This window comes from Eubalaena glacialis, chromosome 10 (genome assembly GCF_028564815.1).
Source record: "Eubalaena glacialis isolate mEubGla1 chromosome 10, mEubGla1.1.hap2.+ XY, whole genome shotgun sequence".
NCBI classification, from domain to species: domain Eukaryota; kingdom Metazoa; phylum Chordata; class Mammalia; order Artiodactyla; family Balaenidae; genus Eubalaena; species Eubalaena glacialis.
This window is the reverse complement of record NC_083725.1, coordinates 49,514,348-49,530,899: the sequence shown is the minus strand read 5'-3', so window position 1 is coordinate 49,530,899 and position 16,552 is coordinate 49,514,348. Positions and strand designations below refer to the sequence as shown.

The following is a 16,552-nucleotide window of genomic DNA, read 5'->3' as shown; positions in this document are numbered from 1 at the left end:
TTACGATCTGTGTTCCTTGCACTCGTAGCTAGACGGATGGATGGAGGAAGCACAGACTGAAAAACAGACTGAAACCCATTTGCATTTCATGTGGCATCAGGGACCCCTCACTTTCGCTGGCAGTTCAGAGGCAAGAAATCCACGTTCAGGTCTCGGCTCAAATTAAACGGCAGTTATTCAGAGAAGGCTGCCTGAGATAGGATCCGGTCTTCCTTTTATATACTCTGCCAGTAGCCTGTTCCCTTTGTAAACAGTCATCATACTGCAAATAAGGAACTGTTTGGATGATCATCTTCTCTCTTCCCTTACTAAACTGTCCACACCATGAGGGCATGGACCCTGACTGTCATCCTCACCATCGTATTCCCAGGTCACCGTGTTTCAGAAGCTGGCACAGTGCCTGGTGCTTAGAAGCATTTAATAAACATTTATTGGATGTTGAATGAAATGATGACCATTATCACTTATTCAAAAACAGTTATTGGCTACCTACCATGCATGTTCAGTGTTCTAGGCCATAGGTCAGCAAACTCTTTCCGTAAAGGTCCAGAATGTAAATAATTCTCTGTTTGGGGGCCATAACTACTCAACTCTGTCCCTGTAGCCCCAAAGCCGCCATAGACGAGCCGTGGACAAGTGGCCTGGATTTGGCCTGCAGGGCATAGTCTGTGAACCTCTGCTCCAGGCACTGGTCATGGAAGAGAAAGGGAAAGAAGAAACCCCAGCAAAAGGAGGATGGAAAATAAAGAACTTCAGAAGTATTTAGGTCTTATTTTGTAAATTGTCCTAATTTATAAATCAGGATATAACTGTTATTTTCTTTCCTGGGAGAGTTTCAGAGTCATCTTTTACTTAATTCCTAATCGGGTGAGCGTGATTATTTCACATTAGATAAACTGAGACACATACAAATGCAGTCACAAACCTTAGTTAGCCCAGTGGGGATCCATAGTTAGCTAACGATGGAGACAGGGCTGGGCAGGACAGCCCTGTGGTTAGCCACGGCTAGTAACTGCCTGGGTAGTGAGGTCTCAGGGGTGCCTCTCCCAGCAGGGCCATAAATCCTCCCATAAGCATCCTGCTGTGAGATGATGTCTGCAGATCTTATATATCAGGGTTGGAAAGGACCTGAAAGGTCACAAGTCTGGTTACCAGCAATACACGTGTCCTCTGAACCAGAGCTCATTAAAAGGCCATCTGATGGCCGTTGTGAGTGACAGTGTTTCCGGAGGCTGTTGATCTGATGGTTCAAAGTTTATCTTCAGGTGGAGTTGCAGGGGTGCTCCCTTGTCATCTAGCCTTCAGGTCCTGGTTCAGGTCATCTAACGGCAGTAACAGCTGCCACCACGGACTGAGCGCTTACTGTGAGCCAAGCACTGTGCTAGCCTCTGTAGGTACACCGTCTCTGTTCATCCTCCAAGCAGCCCTGTGAGGTAGGTGTTACACGTATTTAATAGATGAGGAAACTGGGGCAAAGGAAGGTTAAGTAACTTGTTCATGGTCATACAGGCAGGTAAGTGGAGAAGACAGGTTTTGAACCCAGGGCATCCTGACTCTGTAGAGCTACTTCCTGTGTACCAGGGAGGTGGGAAGAGGTGGCAGGGTTGGACTCCCCATGATTTTAGAGCTCGTTTAGCATGGCCTCCATGCTTCGTTAAAGAAGAAACTGTGACCAAGGATGATCAGATGACTTGTCCAAGGCCCCCTAGGCGCTTAATGCAAGACCATGACAAGAACACCTCCTTTTTCTTGTTTTTTCCTTCCCCTTCTCCAAAGGTCAACTCTGTTGGCTCTGGGGGTGATGAAAGATTTCACATTTTTACCCAGAGAAGAATCCAGCCTTAGTAAGCAAACATAAATAATTCTTGTACTAGAAGTCTTACTGCAAATTATTTAGCCCAGTACTGTGACTTAATAATAATGTATTCAAGTCATCTCAAATGAGTTCTAACTACTGGAATGAACATTCTGTGTTTCTGACTTCTACATCTGTCTTTGAACCAGAGCCAATTATAATAAAAGGCCTTGCTGGATAATCCACTACAGATACAAAAACAAAAAAATTGTTGAGACCAGCATGGAGTTTAGACTCTTAAAAGTTTTCTCAAAATATCTATGAAATTAAACTCTTTGTTCTCTGGATGATAAGAATAAAAAATTAGCAGAATACAATGAGTAACCCTGTGGTATAGTTTCTTACAATTAGTTTTTGAACTTATTTTTGGTTCATGAATTGGAGGGAGAACATACAGTTGTATCTTAATGGAATCCAAGAACTTTGACAGGACAAAGTGTTTGCTTTAAGTTCGGAAAATTTGGTCTTGGACCATTAAAAATAAGCTTGCATCTGCTACTAATTTTCTTCTTGCCGACAAAGACTGTGGTTTGGTAGAAAGAAGAAGAATAAAAGGATCTGCTCAAAGCAAGTTACAAAAATGACAATGGGAGGGGTCGCAGAAGTTAAAGGAAGGGAGAACATATAATTGCAGGTGATGCATTTCTTTCTCCCTGGTCAGTCCTAGATTGAGTCACTTCTGTCCCAGATATTACAATTTCCCCAGCATCAGCTTCTATCTTTCAGCCAGGTTTTGGTGTTAAGCCATATCTGCCCTTCAAAGGGCCCATTTAGAAAACATCGTTTTATTATACATATTATAATAATGCCTTAATTAAACCCAATATAGGTATATAATATATACCTATATGTACACACAATAAAGTGTACACATTTTAAGTGTACAGTGCCATGAAATGTGACAATGGCCGCAGTCCAGCCCCAGCACAGGTGCAGCTCTGTCCTCTGCAGTGAGTGGCCTCCCACGCCATCTGTCTGCCTGCTTCACTTTTCACTCCTGTCAGGTCATTGCTCTCTGCATTATATCCAGGCTTCATGGCTGTTTTCTGCAGGGGCAGCCAGATTGTCTGGTAGGGTCTTACTTTGTCATACCTGAAAATAGACGTGTATGTTATTTATCTTTTTTGTATTAAGAAAAGAGAAAGCAAAAAAGGACTTCTGTGGAGGTTATAGAAAGTGTAAGGTATCAGGTTTAGTTGATCATCGATTCACGCGTAGGTGTATAGTCAAAATCAAATGCCCTGTGCATCCTGTATCTATGTGGCATTTTTAATTCATTGCTTAATGTGTTATTATGCTGTCTGCAGTGACACCGAAGTAGCAGTACGTTTTTACTTCAAGTTAAAAAAAAAAATAAAGTGGAAGGTTGAACAGTACCTGTGGAAGCTGAGCTGGATGAATGGGTGTATATTCAGTCAAGTGAGTTTGCAGGCTACATATGTATAGATCTAGGCAGGTAAAAAAATACCTATGATTTATACCTGGGTGTATAAGTATAGCTTCTAAAATAAAAATGCAATATGAAGAATGAGTAGATTAGAAAATGTTATATTAAGAGAGCTTTTACTCGTATTCAAATAAATATTTTAGCAAATCATACCTGAGATAGTTTACGTTTGGTGCTACAAAAAGTAGCACTTTGGGGTGTTAAACTCACTTCCTGGATATTAAAGAGCAATAGATAAATTAAGTATGTTAAGACCAAAATGTGTTGTTTTCCTCCATTAGATTAATAGAAGACTTTGTGGTTAGGCTTTGTTACTTTCCAGTGATAAGCATCTGAAAAGGATCATTTTCGAATTTTATTTTAAATATCCAGTTAGAATTTGATCTTGTATCGATAGGATCCTCTTATTCAGTGACTGTTGCCTAAACTTGTCATATTTCTTTCTTCACATACGCAACACTTCCGCTATCTTAGATTCCTAAAGTCCTACAAAGATAGAGGGGTTTAGACACATTATGAAGTAAGCCAAGTAGGAAGGATAAGTCAGACAGACATCAGCCACTGTACCTGGAGTACAAGCAGAATATGGTATAAAGACTCGTGAAAGAACTACTTCCCCCAGCGAAGTGTATGTGTGCAGGTTCTCCCGTACAGGAGAGATCTGTTTTACTGAAGGAATCAGAAAAGCTTCGTGCAGTGTGTAGCCTTTAGGGTGGGCCTGGGAAACTAATTTGCATGTTAGAGTAATTCTGCTGTGCCATAATACTTTGTAAAAGGGAAAGTTTCTCTTTTCCTTTTAACTTGGGGCAACAAAGATTGAATAAATCCTTCACACTTCAGGCTTTGCCTCCCTTTCTCGTATTGATTCATTTCGCCAAAAAAATGTCTTCCCTACATGTTAACAACAGCCGTTTCCACAAATCTGTGTTTCTCTTGTGATGTCTGAGCCACTGGCTTTCAAACTCAGAGCTCTTGTTTAAAAGGAAGCGTATCTGGAAGCCCAGTATGTAAAACGCACGAAACCCGAACAGATTTCTGGTTGAGACAGGGGTGCGTTTGTCAGAAGCCTCCCCCTTCCTACTTGGCCCACTGCATCCCTTTTCTCCTCTCCCCATCCTTCCCTCTCCCAGGGCTCCACAGAACAGAGTTTGGTTGAACTCCCCTTCTTAATTTTCTTTATTACAGAATTCGTTTTAAAACAGTTCACTCTCAGCCATTTAAAACAAGCCCTGGCTGGAGTGTCCCTGTGTTTGTTAACAGACCTATTTAGTCTCCCACTCACAACCCTTGTCTCCCGTTGCCTGGAACCATGGCAACCTGCACACGCATACAGGGAAGGCAGAGAGCCCAACACCCTTTTCTGAAATAACGAGCTTCCTTACCTGAGAAACTTTATCAGCAAATTTTTAAAAGATAACAGAAAGCCAAACCAGGGGCGTATGGGGTCAGCTTTGTATTCTATCACTTTTTCATTTCTGAATGAATGAGTGTGGCTTTTAAAGGTAGGTCATCTCTTATGTTGTTTTGCATCAAATAAACCTCATGTGAACAGATCACTCTTACACGATGTGAACAGTGCTCTGTTTGGATTATATTTTGAGGATCTCTTTCCGGGTTTGTCACTTTGACACTCAAACTGGGGTGAAGGGGTGAGGGCAGATACAAGAATGAGCTTCCAAGGGTAACAGGTCTTTGAGGCAGAATGAACCTAAATAGCTTTGCGGATAGTGAAGTAGTTGGAATACCTTCCTATTGTCTTTCCACTCCCACAACCTCAAAAGAAAGGACTTCCAAGAGGATCTGACTTCAGTTACCCCATAAATCATAGCTGACCCTCGGAATAGTCTCCTTCCCAGCAGCTGCTCAGAATTATAAGATATGGTGCCGGGATATGGAACTCAGGGCCAAAGAATCCTGAGGAAGAAGAAACAGGAGGAAACATTTTAGGAAGAGATAATATGGCAAGTAATTATTCAGATATCTTTTCAGAAGAGGGAGTCCATTTTATCAGCATGGTGAAGTGACTAGTTACCAGAGTCAGTGCCATTAGTGTTGGTCAGCCTTGTCCTAAGGCGTTACTATCAAGTCCTTTCTTGGTGGAGATGGGAATAGAGGTGTAAAGAAACAACAGAGAGTGTCTTAGTGATCTTTTGGTTACAAAAAGAAAAATCCAACTGGGCTAGCTTAGGCCCAGATAAGAGGAATTTTTTTTTTTTTTTTTTTTTAAAGAAGTATCTTTGTGTGTGAAGGAGGCCCCAGGCAGGACGTGTAGGCAGGCCTCGCAGGGGCCAGGGGCCGGGGGCTGGGGGTCTGGGCTGGCCTGTTTGTGAGAATCAAGGGGCAGATGGTTCTGGGGGGCTCCGTGTTTGTCCGTGTGGCTCTGTTTCCCGCTCTCCTTCTCACCGTGGACTCTCATCCATCTCTCCATGTCCATCTGCTTGAGTCTTCACTCTCCACCGTGTGCTTGCTCTGTTTCTCCAGTGCACACGCGGGATGTGCTCACTAGCCTCAGAGCTGGGCTGCCTCTCCGTGTCTGCGTCCCCCTCTCGCCCAGGCTCCCCCTCACACGGTCCCAGATCAGAGACTCTCCGTGACTCTTCTCGGGTCACAGGGCCCTTCAGGTTTGATCCTGTCAAATGGGGGGTGGTGGGTAGGGGAGGGTGGGCAGGGTCTTGTGATGCAGACGGGCTGCTCAGAACTTAGCCCTGTGAAGGGAGGAGTGTAGTAGACATGCTTCCAAGTGGAGTGTTGTCTGAGCAGCCACTGTGAAAGCTGTCTACTCCAGGTGAGGACACACTTGCCTCTTTTTGTTTTTTAATTGAAGTATAGTTAATTTACAATTTTGTGTTAGTTTCAGGTGTACAGCAAGGTGGTTCAGTTTTATATATATATATATATATATATATATATATATATGTATGTATGTATATATATATGTATGTATGTACGTATACATATATAGTCCTTTTCAGATTCTTTTTTATTATAGGTTATTACAAGATATTGAGTATAGTTCCCTGTGCTGTACAGTAGGTCCTTGTTGGTTATCTATATATAGTCGTGTGTATCTGTTAATCCCAAACTCCTAATTTATCTCCTCCTTACCATCCCCTTTGGTAACCATAAGTTTGTTTTCTATGTCTGTGAGTCTATTTCTGTTTTGTAAATAAGTTCATTTGTATCATTTTTTTTACATTCCACCTATAGGTGATATCATTGCTATTTGGAGAAAGACCTCTCTTTGGCCTTCCAAGCATTCTAGTGAATTAGTCACCCCTTGGTCAAGCTGGTGGCAACCAGACTCCTCCGTCCCTCCAGCTGTATTGGGCTTAGGGAAAAACTCATCAAAAACCCATTCTATCAGGAAAGGCCTAGAAAATTAATTCCTCCTTGAGAAGGGCCAGGTTCCAGCTTTGCACCCCGCCGTGAGTTCCAGCCATAAGTTGGAGCACTGCCTTAAAAACCAGCAGCGCAGCGCACGGTGCCCTGACACCTCCACTGCCAAATCCCACGCCCATGTTCCACCTGTTTCTCAACAGAGGTTACTAGGGTCCACCACCCAATGGTCCAGCTAGCAGTCAAGCTTAGTGCTCAGATAGTAATTGCAGAAACTCTTTCACCAGACTGTCCACTTCGAACCTTACGCAGAGCTGGCAAAGGAGGGTAAGATGGAAGGGGAACGTCTTTGAATTCTGGGCCCTGTTCTCACTTCCATCCACTTCTGCTCTTTTACAAGCAAAGAGACTAACCTAGGCGTAGAGGCACAAAAGCAACTACCATTTGACCTGTTGCAAGTATCATAGCTCATCTTGCTTCAGATTTTTCAGTTGTCAAGTAGAGTTGATATAAGGATTCAGGAAATGAGGTTCTGTTGTAAAACTGAAGGCACAGTGCCTGGGTGTCATGTGTCTTAGCTCTTGCTGTCTATTAAGTAAGTATCTGTTATGTGCCAAGCCCCATAGTAGGTGTTTTACAGGTCATCATTTTAATCCTCATAACAGTCCTGCAAAATAGGTCTTGTTAGTTCCGTCTGAGGAGATGGAGTCTGGAGAGGGGAAGTCACGTGTCCAAAGTGAACCAGTATGTTGAAGGTGCCAGAATCACACCAGGTCGGCCTGGCTACAAAGCCCATGCCATCGCTGTGGTTTCCAGAATAAACTGTGTGCGAGCAGACATCCTCTGTGTAAATGGGACCGGAGCCATCAGGCTAAACAACGCCCTGCTCCACACAGTTGAGGGTAATTCATATCCACTGAGTAAACAGACCATTCTGGGCAAGAGTTCCCTTGTGTCAACTTGCCTGTTCTAGGAATTCTCAGTATATACATTGGAGCACAGCCAAAAGTTCAGTGTGAGGCTGATCTTTGTTGAGATCCATCCCAAGGGGGCTTAGCTAATAAACAGACTGAAAGGACTTTTCCTGTGAGGTGGTTTCACTCATGGGACTCACCCTTGGCATCTCCCAAGAGATAACTTTTTCCAGTGGTTCTGACACACCCAGTTCCCGTGTCTCCAGGGAGTTAAGGGGCACAGTGACCCCCACCACATAGGCTCACTGCCCAGACACCACCTCCTCCTCACACCCTGGCCTGAGGTAGGGGTCCTTCCTGTGTTGTTGCAGTCCCTGCGCCAGCATCTGTTAGAGCAGCTGGTCACATTGCCTCTGCCTGTGTCCCTGCCTCTCTTCCCACCTGGCTGAGAGCAGAATGCTCCGTCCTCCGCCCCATGTAGCCCAAGAATTTATCACAATTTTTCGACAACAACAATAACCTTGGCGTTATCATAGTTGACATTTACTGGGTACTTACTATATGCACTTTGAAGTGGGTACTGTTGTGATCCTCACCTTAAAGGCAAGAAAACTGAAGCACAAAGATGTTCGTTTACTTCATGTCACAAAACCATAAGTGGTAGAGCTGGGTATGAACCTGGGAAGCTTGATTCTAGATCCATGCTTTTATCTAGTTCTCTGTGATGCCTCCATGTAGCAGATGCTTAATTAATTAATATTTGCAAAGGGACACACATGAGGATTAATTGCTGTATTTTGAGATACAGGATATGATTTGTGACATACTTAAATTTGTGCCACAATGAGCTGTGTTACAATGGCGCTCTCCCACGCCCCCTGCTTCTGTTATTCTGTGGGTCTTCATCCCCGCACCCTTGCACAGCAGAGGCAGTATAGCGCCGTGCCTGTGAACATGCATTAGAGAGAGGCCGATGCCGGTTCTCGCTCTCCCACTGACGAGCATCACTTCTGTGGACACGTTACTTATCCTTTCTTAATGTCATGTTCCTCCACTGGAAGATGGAAATAATAATAGTGCCTACCTCATAGAGTAAACTTAAAGGAAATAATATAAATGGAGTAATTAAAGGGAATAATATAAGTCACCATTCCTGGAACACAGTACCCATTCAACAAACGTGAGCAGGTTTTGTTATTATCACAATTGTCGTGAACATCGGTTTTTAAAACTTTGCCATCGAGAACACTACTTCCTGTCAATGGACAAGGAGTTCTGAGCCAGTGTGAGTGATACTAACTGATATTGCTTCAGCCTGAAGTCTAAAGTCACCAAACTTAGGACAAAGATGTTTGGACCCATGAATTCCAGAGACCTGAAAAGCATTCCAGAGCTAATGGATGGAGTCTTCGTCTGACACCCACATCTTCGTCCTGATGTGCACACTGTGAGGTTCAGGGAGCCTGGGCAGAGAAGGGAACCAGAGACGTTCAAGGTCAGTACCAGCCATCTGATGAGTGGTGGCTTCAGAGGTAGAGTGGACTGCTGCATAACAAAGGCTGTCAGGAGATCCCAAGGATGCCAAATGCTAAACGCTAACAAGAGCTGCCATTTATTATACCATCGGCAGTGAACTTGGCACACAGTAGAGACTCATTCATTCATTCCTTCATTCAGTCAACAATATTTATTGAGTCAGACAATGTTCTAGGCTCAGGGAATCAATAATGACCTAAACAGGTAAAGTCTTAGATACTTAGGTCCTTTTATACTTTATATGCATCATCTCCGTCAACAGAGTCATCACAACACCACCATGATCTAAATGTTATCTTTCCCGTTTGATAGATGAGGGAGCTGAGACTCAAAGAGGTTATACCGTACCCAAAGCCTCAGAGCTGGAAAGTGGTGAACCTAGGATTTGAACCCAGTTCTTTCTGATGCTAAAGTCCATTCTGTATCCACAATATGATACTGCCTATCAAGGGAATAGCAACTGTTGGATGCGCGTGTGTGTGTGTGTGTGTGTGTGTGTGTGTGTGCCCGCACATGTGTGTTGGAGGGGAGGGGTATTCATTAATTCAGAAATCCAAATGTTTGTCATTGTGACACAGCAATAATTATGACCATCAATTTGAAAACTGCAAGAAGCTTTGGTTTTGGCCTCTAGACTTTGCCTCTGGCCAAAATTGATGTGTCCTTGACTGCCCTCAACAAAGACAAGAACTGTTAAGCTTAGGTTGACAAGCAGGTAGAAGCTCTGAAATCGGTGGTTCATTCCCAGGCCTGCCCACTGAGTAACTAACTCCCGGGTGCCCTCCAGAGCCTGGACAAGGGCAGTGGGCACCATGCCTGTTCAGATGTTGTCCAAACCCAGGAGGCTAGTGCTCAAATGTCAGTAATTTTGCACAGAAAGCGTGAAATGCTCTGGTCCGCCCTGGGCAGAGGATGGTAGGGCCCAGAGCCAGTGGGCTGCTCCTGGCCCATTTGTTTAGGCCTCTTGCATGCCCGTTCTCCATGCACTGGGAAGGAAGTTTCAGAGGCAGCATTTCATGCCACTGAAAGGGAGAAGGGGGGAGGGCAGTTGGTCATTGCAATGGGGTATAAGAGCCCAAAAGTAATGCTCTCTTCTGGGTCAGAATCTTGGTGGCCTCGTTTTGTTTCCGAGAGGCGCCATTATTTCTAGGCATCACAGCCAATGCTCGCTTTACAAGTCTGCTCCTTCATTCTGTTCGTTCCGAAGCTGCTCCGTTGCACCCTGTTCCCGTCGACATAAGCTCACAAAGCAAGGGCAGTGCAGTCAAGTGGGAAGGACGTTGTAGTGGCCATCAGGAGACCCGGAATCTGGCCCTGGCTCTGCCCCAGCTGGCGGGGCACCTTGGATGAGTGCCTTTGCTCCTGGGCTTTCCTTTCCTTACCCGTAAAACAAAGGGGGCGGAACTGGATGGTGACGTTTCCTATGATCCCTTCCGGCTTTAAAATTGCAAGTTGTTTATTGAGTATTGGCAGCCTTGAAGTGTCTTTGCCCTGTATTCAAAACCACATTTTTCCTGCTCCTTACAGACAGCGTTCTTTCTATTGCTTCAGTGCCCATAAGGCTGGTCCTTAATGTTTGATAACTCTTTGCTAAATGAATGAATGGCTATACAAGGAAATCATGAATGAGTGAAACCACTGTCACGTGCTTGCATAGCTTGCAGACTTTGGTTCTTGGTGTTTCAGTTTGGTTTGCTAGGAGGACTAGATAACCAGTACAAGGCGTCTGACTGGTGTGGGCACAGAGAAATCAATTTCTAACTGTTGTTGTTGCCCTTACCCTTATAATTATACACCCTGTTTTCTACAAATTTGGAAGAGTGTGCATAGGGTTTTGTAACCACCTTTTTTCAACAATGATGATTTTTTTCCTCATCACTGATATTCTCTTACTTAGCTTTAATGGGTGCATCCTGTTCTGTTGTAGGGTTTACTGTAGTTTATTTAACCAATCCCTTAACTTACACAGTAAGTCCATTCAAGTTTTTCCATATTATAATCAGCATATCTAAATATTATAAAGTACTTTAAAAATAAAATATACAGGCATACCTTATTTTATTGCGCTTTGTTTTATTGCATTTTTTGCAAATTAAAGGTCTGTGGCTACCGTGCATTGAGCAAGTCTCTTGGCGCCATTTTTCCAACAGCATCTACTCCATGTGTCTATGTTATGTTTTGGTAATTCTCACAGTATCTCAGACTTTTTCATTATTATTATACTTGTCATGGTGATATGTGATCAGTGATCTTTGATGTTACTGTTTTCATTGTTTTGGCATTTTTTAGCAATAAAGTATTTTTTAATTAAGGTACATACATTGTTTTTTAGACATAATGCTATTATTGCACATTTAATAGACTACGATATAGTGTAAACATAACTTTTATATACACTGGGAAACCAAAAAAAATCATGTGACTTGCTTTACTACGGTGGTCTGGAACGGAACCTGCAACATCTCTGAGGCACGCCTGCATTGCTTTTGTAACAGGAGAAATGTTTTCAGTAAATAATACTGATCTCATGACACCGTGGGCCCTGCTTGCTTAAGTAAATTGGTGGATGAGTCTATAGGAGAGCTGTGTGGAAGCCACTGTGAGGCAGCCTTTCCTCTCCCTGTGCAGAGAAACAGTGATCACCAGCAGCTAGAGTGTCACTGAGTGAGAGGAAAGCTGTTTCCCCACATCCAGAGCACTTTGTCTTTCCTCTCTTGAGCAGAACTAAGAGAAAAGGTGAGGCCAGGTCATATGGAAGAGGACCCAGCCAGAGATTGGAGGCCTGGGTTGAAGCTCCCCTCTACTGCCTGGCCTCAGAGCGAAAGCTTAACCTTCTGGACCTTGGTTTATGTTTCTATGAATGAGAGCGTTAGTATTATCGTTAGTATTGCCTGCCTTTCCATCACTGGTTTGGAAGGTAGAAGCTGGAGAGCTTGTGAGCCTGAAAGGAAATCATAGGTCCAAGGTTAATTTGAAGCCTTAAAGTAAATGTTGAACAGAAGTGAGCCCCTGAGAACACAGGGTCACTGGTTCTTTTTGTGCCGTTCATCTCTGGAACTGTGACCTGGACTATACCTATAGTTGACAGTGGTTTTTGAGAAAATCCTTGCTTTATACACCACCACTATGAATAGGGAGCAAAGGCAGTAATTCAACCCTCTACTTTTTGTATGCTTTTTTTACTTTTAATCCTTGCCAGATGTAGACTGGCAATGAGCCCAGAGGGTGAGTGCTTTCTGATAGAGGTCGTTTTGTTCCCATCTCCCTTCTAGACAAAGAATTCTTGAAGGAAAAGGAGAAGTTAGAAATGGAGTTAGCGGCAGTGCGGACCGCGAGTGAGGACCACCGGAGACACATCGAGATCCTCGACCAGGCTCTGAGCAACGCCCAGGCCAGGGTCATCAAGCTGGAAGAGGAGGTGAGCCCGCGGGGTGGGGCGTGGGGTGGGGTGCGGTGCGCAGAGCCCCGAGGGCCTCCGTTTCCGTTTCCTAACCCAGCAACTTTAACCACAGCCAACTCCAAGGGAGTTGAGTCAGGGGAGCGAGGTAGGTGACCTCCCAGATAAAAATGAATAAAAACAGAATTTATCCACCCCAGAGCCGGTCAGAGGATGAGAGGCAGACGTGAATAACCATCAGCAAAGAGTTCAGTCTCAGCCATAAACCCAGGCTGCTGCCCACTGGCTGGCAGGTGTCCAAGGCTGAAAATAAATGGAAGGACTGGGAACCACTGGTGCCTGTGGAGAAAAGAGGTTCAATTAACAGTTCAAGTGCTGTGTCTCTGGGCTCTCGATTGCGTAAAAAAGGCCAAGTCTTCTGATGGGGTGGGATTGGGGTGGTGTTCAGCAAACCTGTCTCCAATTTTCAGAAGTTGGCTTGGCCAGGTAATGACCCCCCCAATCCAGGAAACGTTGATGCCGCTCAAGCGTGATGGGTTTAGCGGTTTCTGATGAAATCCAGCCTTTAGATGAAGTTTCAAGAAGTAGACTTTTCCTTTAAGCCTGACTGGGGAAGTAGAATGACCACTCCTGAGGTGCCGGCTAGGGGATCCGGGCTGTAGACACAGCAGCACAGGGGAGCCTGTTGCATCCGCTGTGTGTGGTGAGGCTGAGCCGAGCAGACCCACCGTGGAGAGTAGAAACTCAAAGTCACAGAGCGGCATGACCGAGATATTCTCCACCAGGACCGAGTTGGTGCTTGGCACGCAGGAAACAGCACTGTTATTAATCCAACTGCTGTTGTTGTTGTTGTCGACAATAAAAAGCTGTTCCTTCAGGAAACATCTCCTGGCGCCATGTGGCTTGGGTGTCTCAGCAAACTTCAGCTTCAAGGCTAATGCAGCTAAAGGGGAAGATTGTTAAGTCAGTAGGGTCTTGTCCATTCAACCTGTCCCGTTAAACCCCACAAGTCCTATGTACAGTTTTAATACTAGCATGAGGATCCCAGGCAACAGCCCCAGAGTCCCTTCCTTGTCACCAGCAAGCAACTCATTAAATAGGAAGACATCTGCTACAGAAAGTGACCTTAACGCCTGAAGGACAGGAGGTCTGCTTTGAGGAAGGGAGGCCAGAACTCATTCTGAGAGCACTTATCAAGGCTCCATCTCCATGTATGGAGCAAAGGAAAGTGATAATTTTGAAATATTTTAATTTTAATATTTCTGTTAAAGCAAAAGTTGTGAACTCCTTGAAGACAGGTTCTTTATAATGAGCATTATGGGTCTTTTCTCGTCATTATATCTATATAGGATCTGTGTTTGATTGATTGTATGTAACTTCTTCAAAATGTCTCATGTGTCTGGCTTCCAGTGTCCCTCCTTGTTCTTATTAAAGTTTCTTTTGAAGGATCTTTTAACTCAGTTTAGATGGCTCACACTGAGCGCTTACCAGAACTTCCCATGATGGTTAAGGACTTGGACTCTAGAGGCAGACCACGTGAGTTAGACGGGTGGTGTATCAGCTGTGTGACCTTGAGTGAGTCACCAACCTATTCAGTCCTCAGTTTTCTCACTTGTTAAATGGAGGTAATAAAAGAGTTTACCTTCTCTTGTTATTGGGCGGATTAAACGAGATACTGCATATAAAGCACAAAGCTTGGCATGGTAGTGCCTCCAAAATGTTGGCTGATTAATTACTGTTACCACTAGTCATCGTCATCATTATATACTCCTTGCTAGACTTAAGGCTGATCCAAGGGTGAATAAGAGAGATCGATGCCTCCAAGAATCTTGCAGTTGGTTAGTGATAATATTAACTCATTCATTTAACAAATACTTATTGAGTACCAACTGGATGCCAGGTGCTGTTCCAGGCCTTGGGGACATATTGTGCACTCTGCCCCAAGCAGACAAATCTCGTGGCACTTATATTCTAGGGGCTACACACTCAGAGAATGGTATACAGTCTATGACATGGTACTCACAAAATAGTTTATCAGATGAGGCTTTTCTAGCATAGGAACCTGCAGTTAGTAGGTCCTCAAACAATCAAAGGCACAGTGAATGAAAGAGTCAGATGAAAACTAATCCCAAGAGCAGGTGTAGAAAAGGCTATAAGTTGCTGTCCGTGCCCCCCGGCCAAAGGTCAGAAGCACCTCGTTTTTTATCACAGTGGTTTTGGCTAGGGCACAGGCATTGCTCCTGGCAGGGTTGCCTGCTAAGTCAGAAACCACCCTTTGCAGCGAGCACTTAAATCGCTAGCATGTTCCAACTTGCCAGTGCAATCATGGGTTGAACTCAGGATCTGAATCACCTGCAAGGCATCTGCATGTCCAGGTGCAGAGTGACAGGAAATAGCATCTGGTGTCTTCTCACCCAGGACCAGATCAAGGAAAAGCCTCAGTCTGATTTTTGGCACCAGTCAATCCCCAGAAAGTTAGAAATGTGCCTGGGATTTATGAACATGGGCCAAACTCCTAACTGGAAGAAAACAAAGTCTGAGGGTAAGAATTTGAAGTGGTTGATCAGTGAGTCTAAATCCATACCTGATGTGACATTTACATAAATCAATTTTTACCTTAATTTGCCTCTCCTCAGTGATTGTGTGGTTTGCGTGTTCATTAGGCCTTTCCTGTCTCTCCAGGGCTGTCATCCATAAAGGGCTCTGACATCTTTAGGAGGAAATTACTCCACAAGTATCTATAATCAGATATTGTCATACTCATTCACACATACACAAATGGGTACACATGCATAAATACATACAGACACAATTTTTCTAATAGTAATTGGTAGTTATAGAAAATTTGAAAAATACAGAAGAGAGTAAAGAAGATGAGAAATTATTATTCTGCCATACAGACAAACACAGTTGATGCTTTTATTTCCTTTCAGTCTTTTTTCATACATAGATGATAGATAGACAGATAGATAGATAGATAGGCAGGCATAGTTGTGGTAATGTTGTATATAATTTTTGATTCTGGATTTTTCAGTTAACATTACAGAATAAGCATTTCCTTATAACATTTAAAAAATCTTTATTAACCTCATTTCCAATGCCTGCTGATGCTATAATGACTAAGCAATAACCATGGATTGAGCTCAGAGCTGTATAAATGACTGAAAGCAGGTGTCCTGTTAGGGTCTTCAGTTCCTAGCATCCCAGCTGTTTTAGGTGTAACTGGTGGCCTTCGTCTAAATCTTTTCTGTCCCAGCACACCTGAGGGATAGGAGTGGAGAAGGTACGTGCACTTGTAGTTTAAATAGTGTCTCCAGGTACTCTGACACACACACCCCCCATTTCCACCCCAGCTTTGAGGATCACTGTCTAAATTCCGTGTTCCTTTTTACTCTCCTCCTCCGCTCAGCTCCGAGAGAAGCAGGCATACGTGGAGAAGGTTGAGAAGCTGCAGCAGGCCCTGACCCAGCTGCAGTCCGCGTGTGAGAAGCGGGAACAGATGGAGCGGAGACTGCGCACCTGGCTGGAGAGGGAGCTGGACGCCCTGAGGACCCAGCAGGTGAGGGGCGGGGCGGGGCGGGGCGGGGCGGGGCGGGGCCCTCGGAGTCTGGCGCATGCGTTCTGTGAACGCCACGGAGCCGAGCACCTGCTGCCCGCCAGGCTCTGCGCTCTGCGCTGAGGATTCAGGGATAAACGAGAGCTTGCTGTCCTCCGTGGTCCAGCACAGCGGCCAGTGGAGGAGCCAATAAGTCCACTCACTGGAGAGACAAACGTCTTGACAGGGAGAAAGTGGTGACCCCTGGGGGCTGGGTATGGGGGAATGCGAGTGCAGACGACTTCACAGCGGAGGACATTTGAGTTGGACTTGGAACGATGAGTTTGTTGGCCATTCTGGGGGAAGCGTCGGAGGTAGAGGAGGAGTATGCATGGAGGAGAGAGATGAGAGGCACATGGTGGGTCCAGGACAGCTGGGGGCAGCCAGCTGCGGGAGCATACCAGCTGGAGGCAACGGCCAGTTTGTGGAGGGCTGGCTTTTGGTCAGGTTGAGAGACTGGATTTTTTTTTTC

At 44.6% G+C, this 16,552-nt stretch overlaps 1 protein-coding gene across 2 annotated transcripts in view; it reads left to right on the top strand.

The window, feature by feature from the left end:
* The window catches only part of AMOTL1 (angiomotin like 1), a 127,167-nt gene that overhangs the window by 95,374 nt on the left and 15,241 nt on the right, over positions 1-16,552 (top strand). For both annotated transcript variants that reach the window (XM_061204038.1, XM_061204039.1), the window contains exons 7-8: positions 12,361-12,506; positions 15,895-16,044. In XM_061204038.1, coding sequence (XP_061060021.1) covers positions 12,361-12,506; positions 15,895-16,044 — 296 coding nt within the window. The remainder of the gene's footprint in view (positions 1-12,360; positions 12,507-15,894; positions 16,045-16,552) is intronic.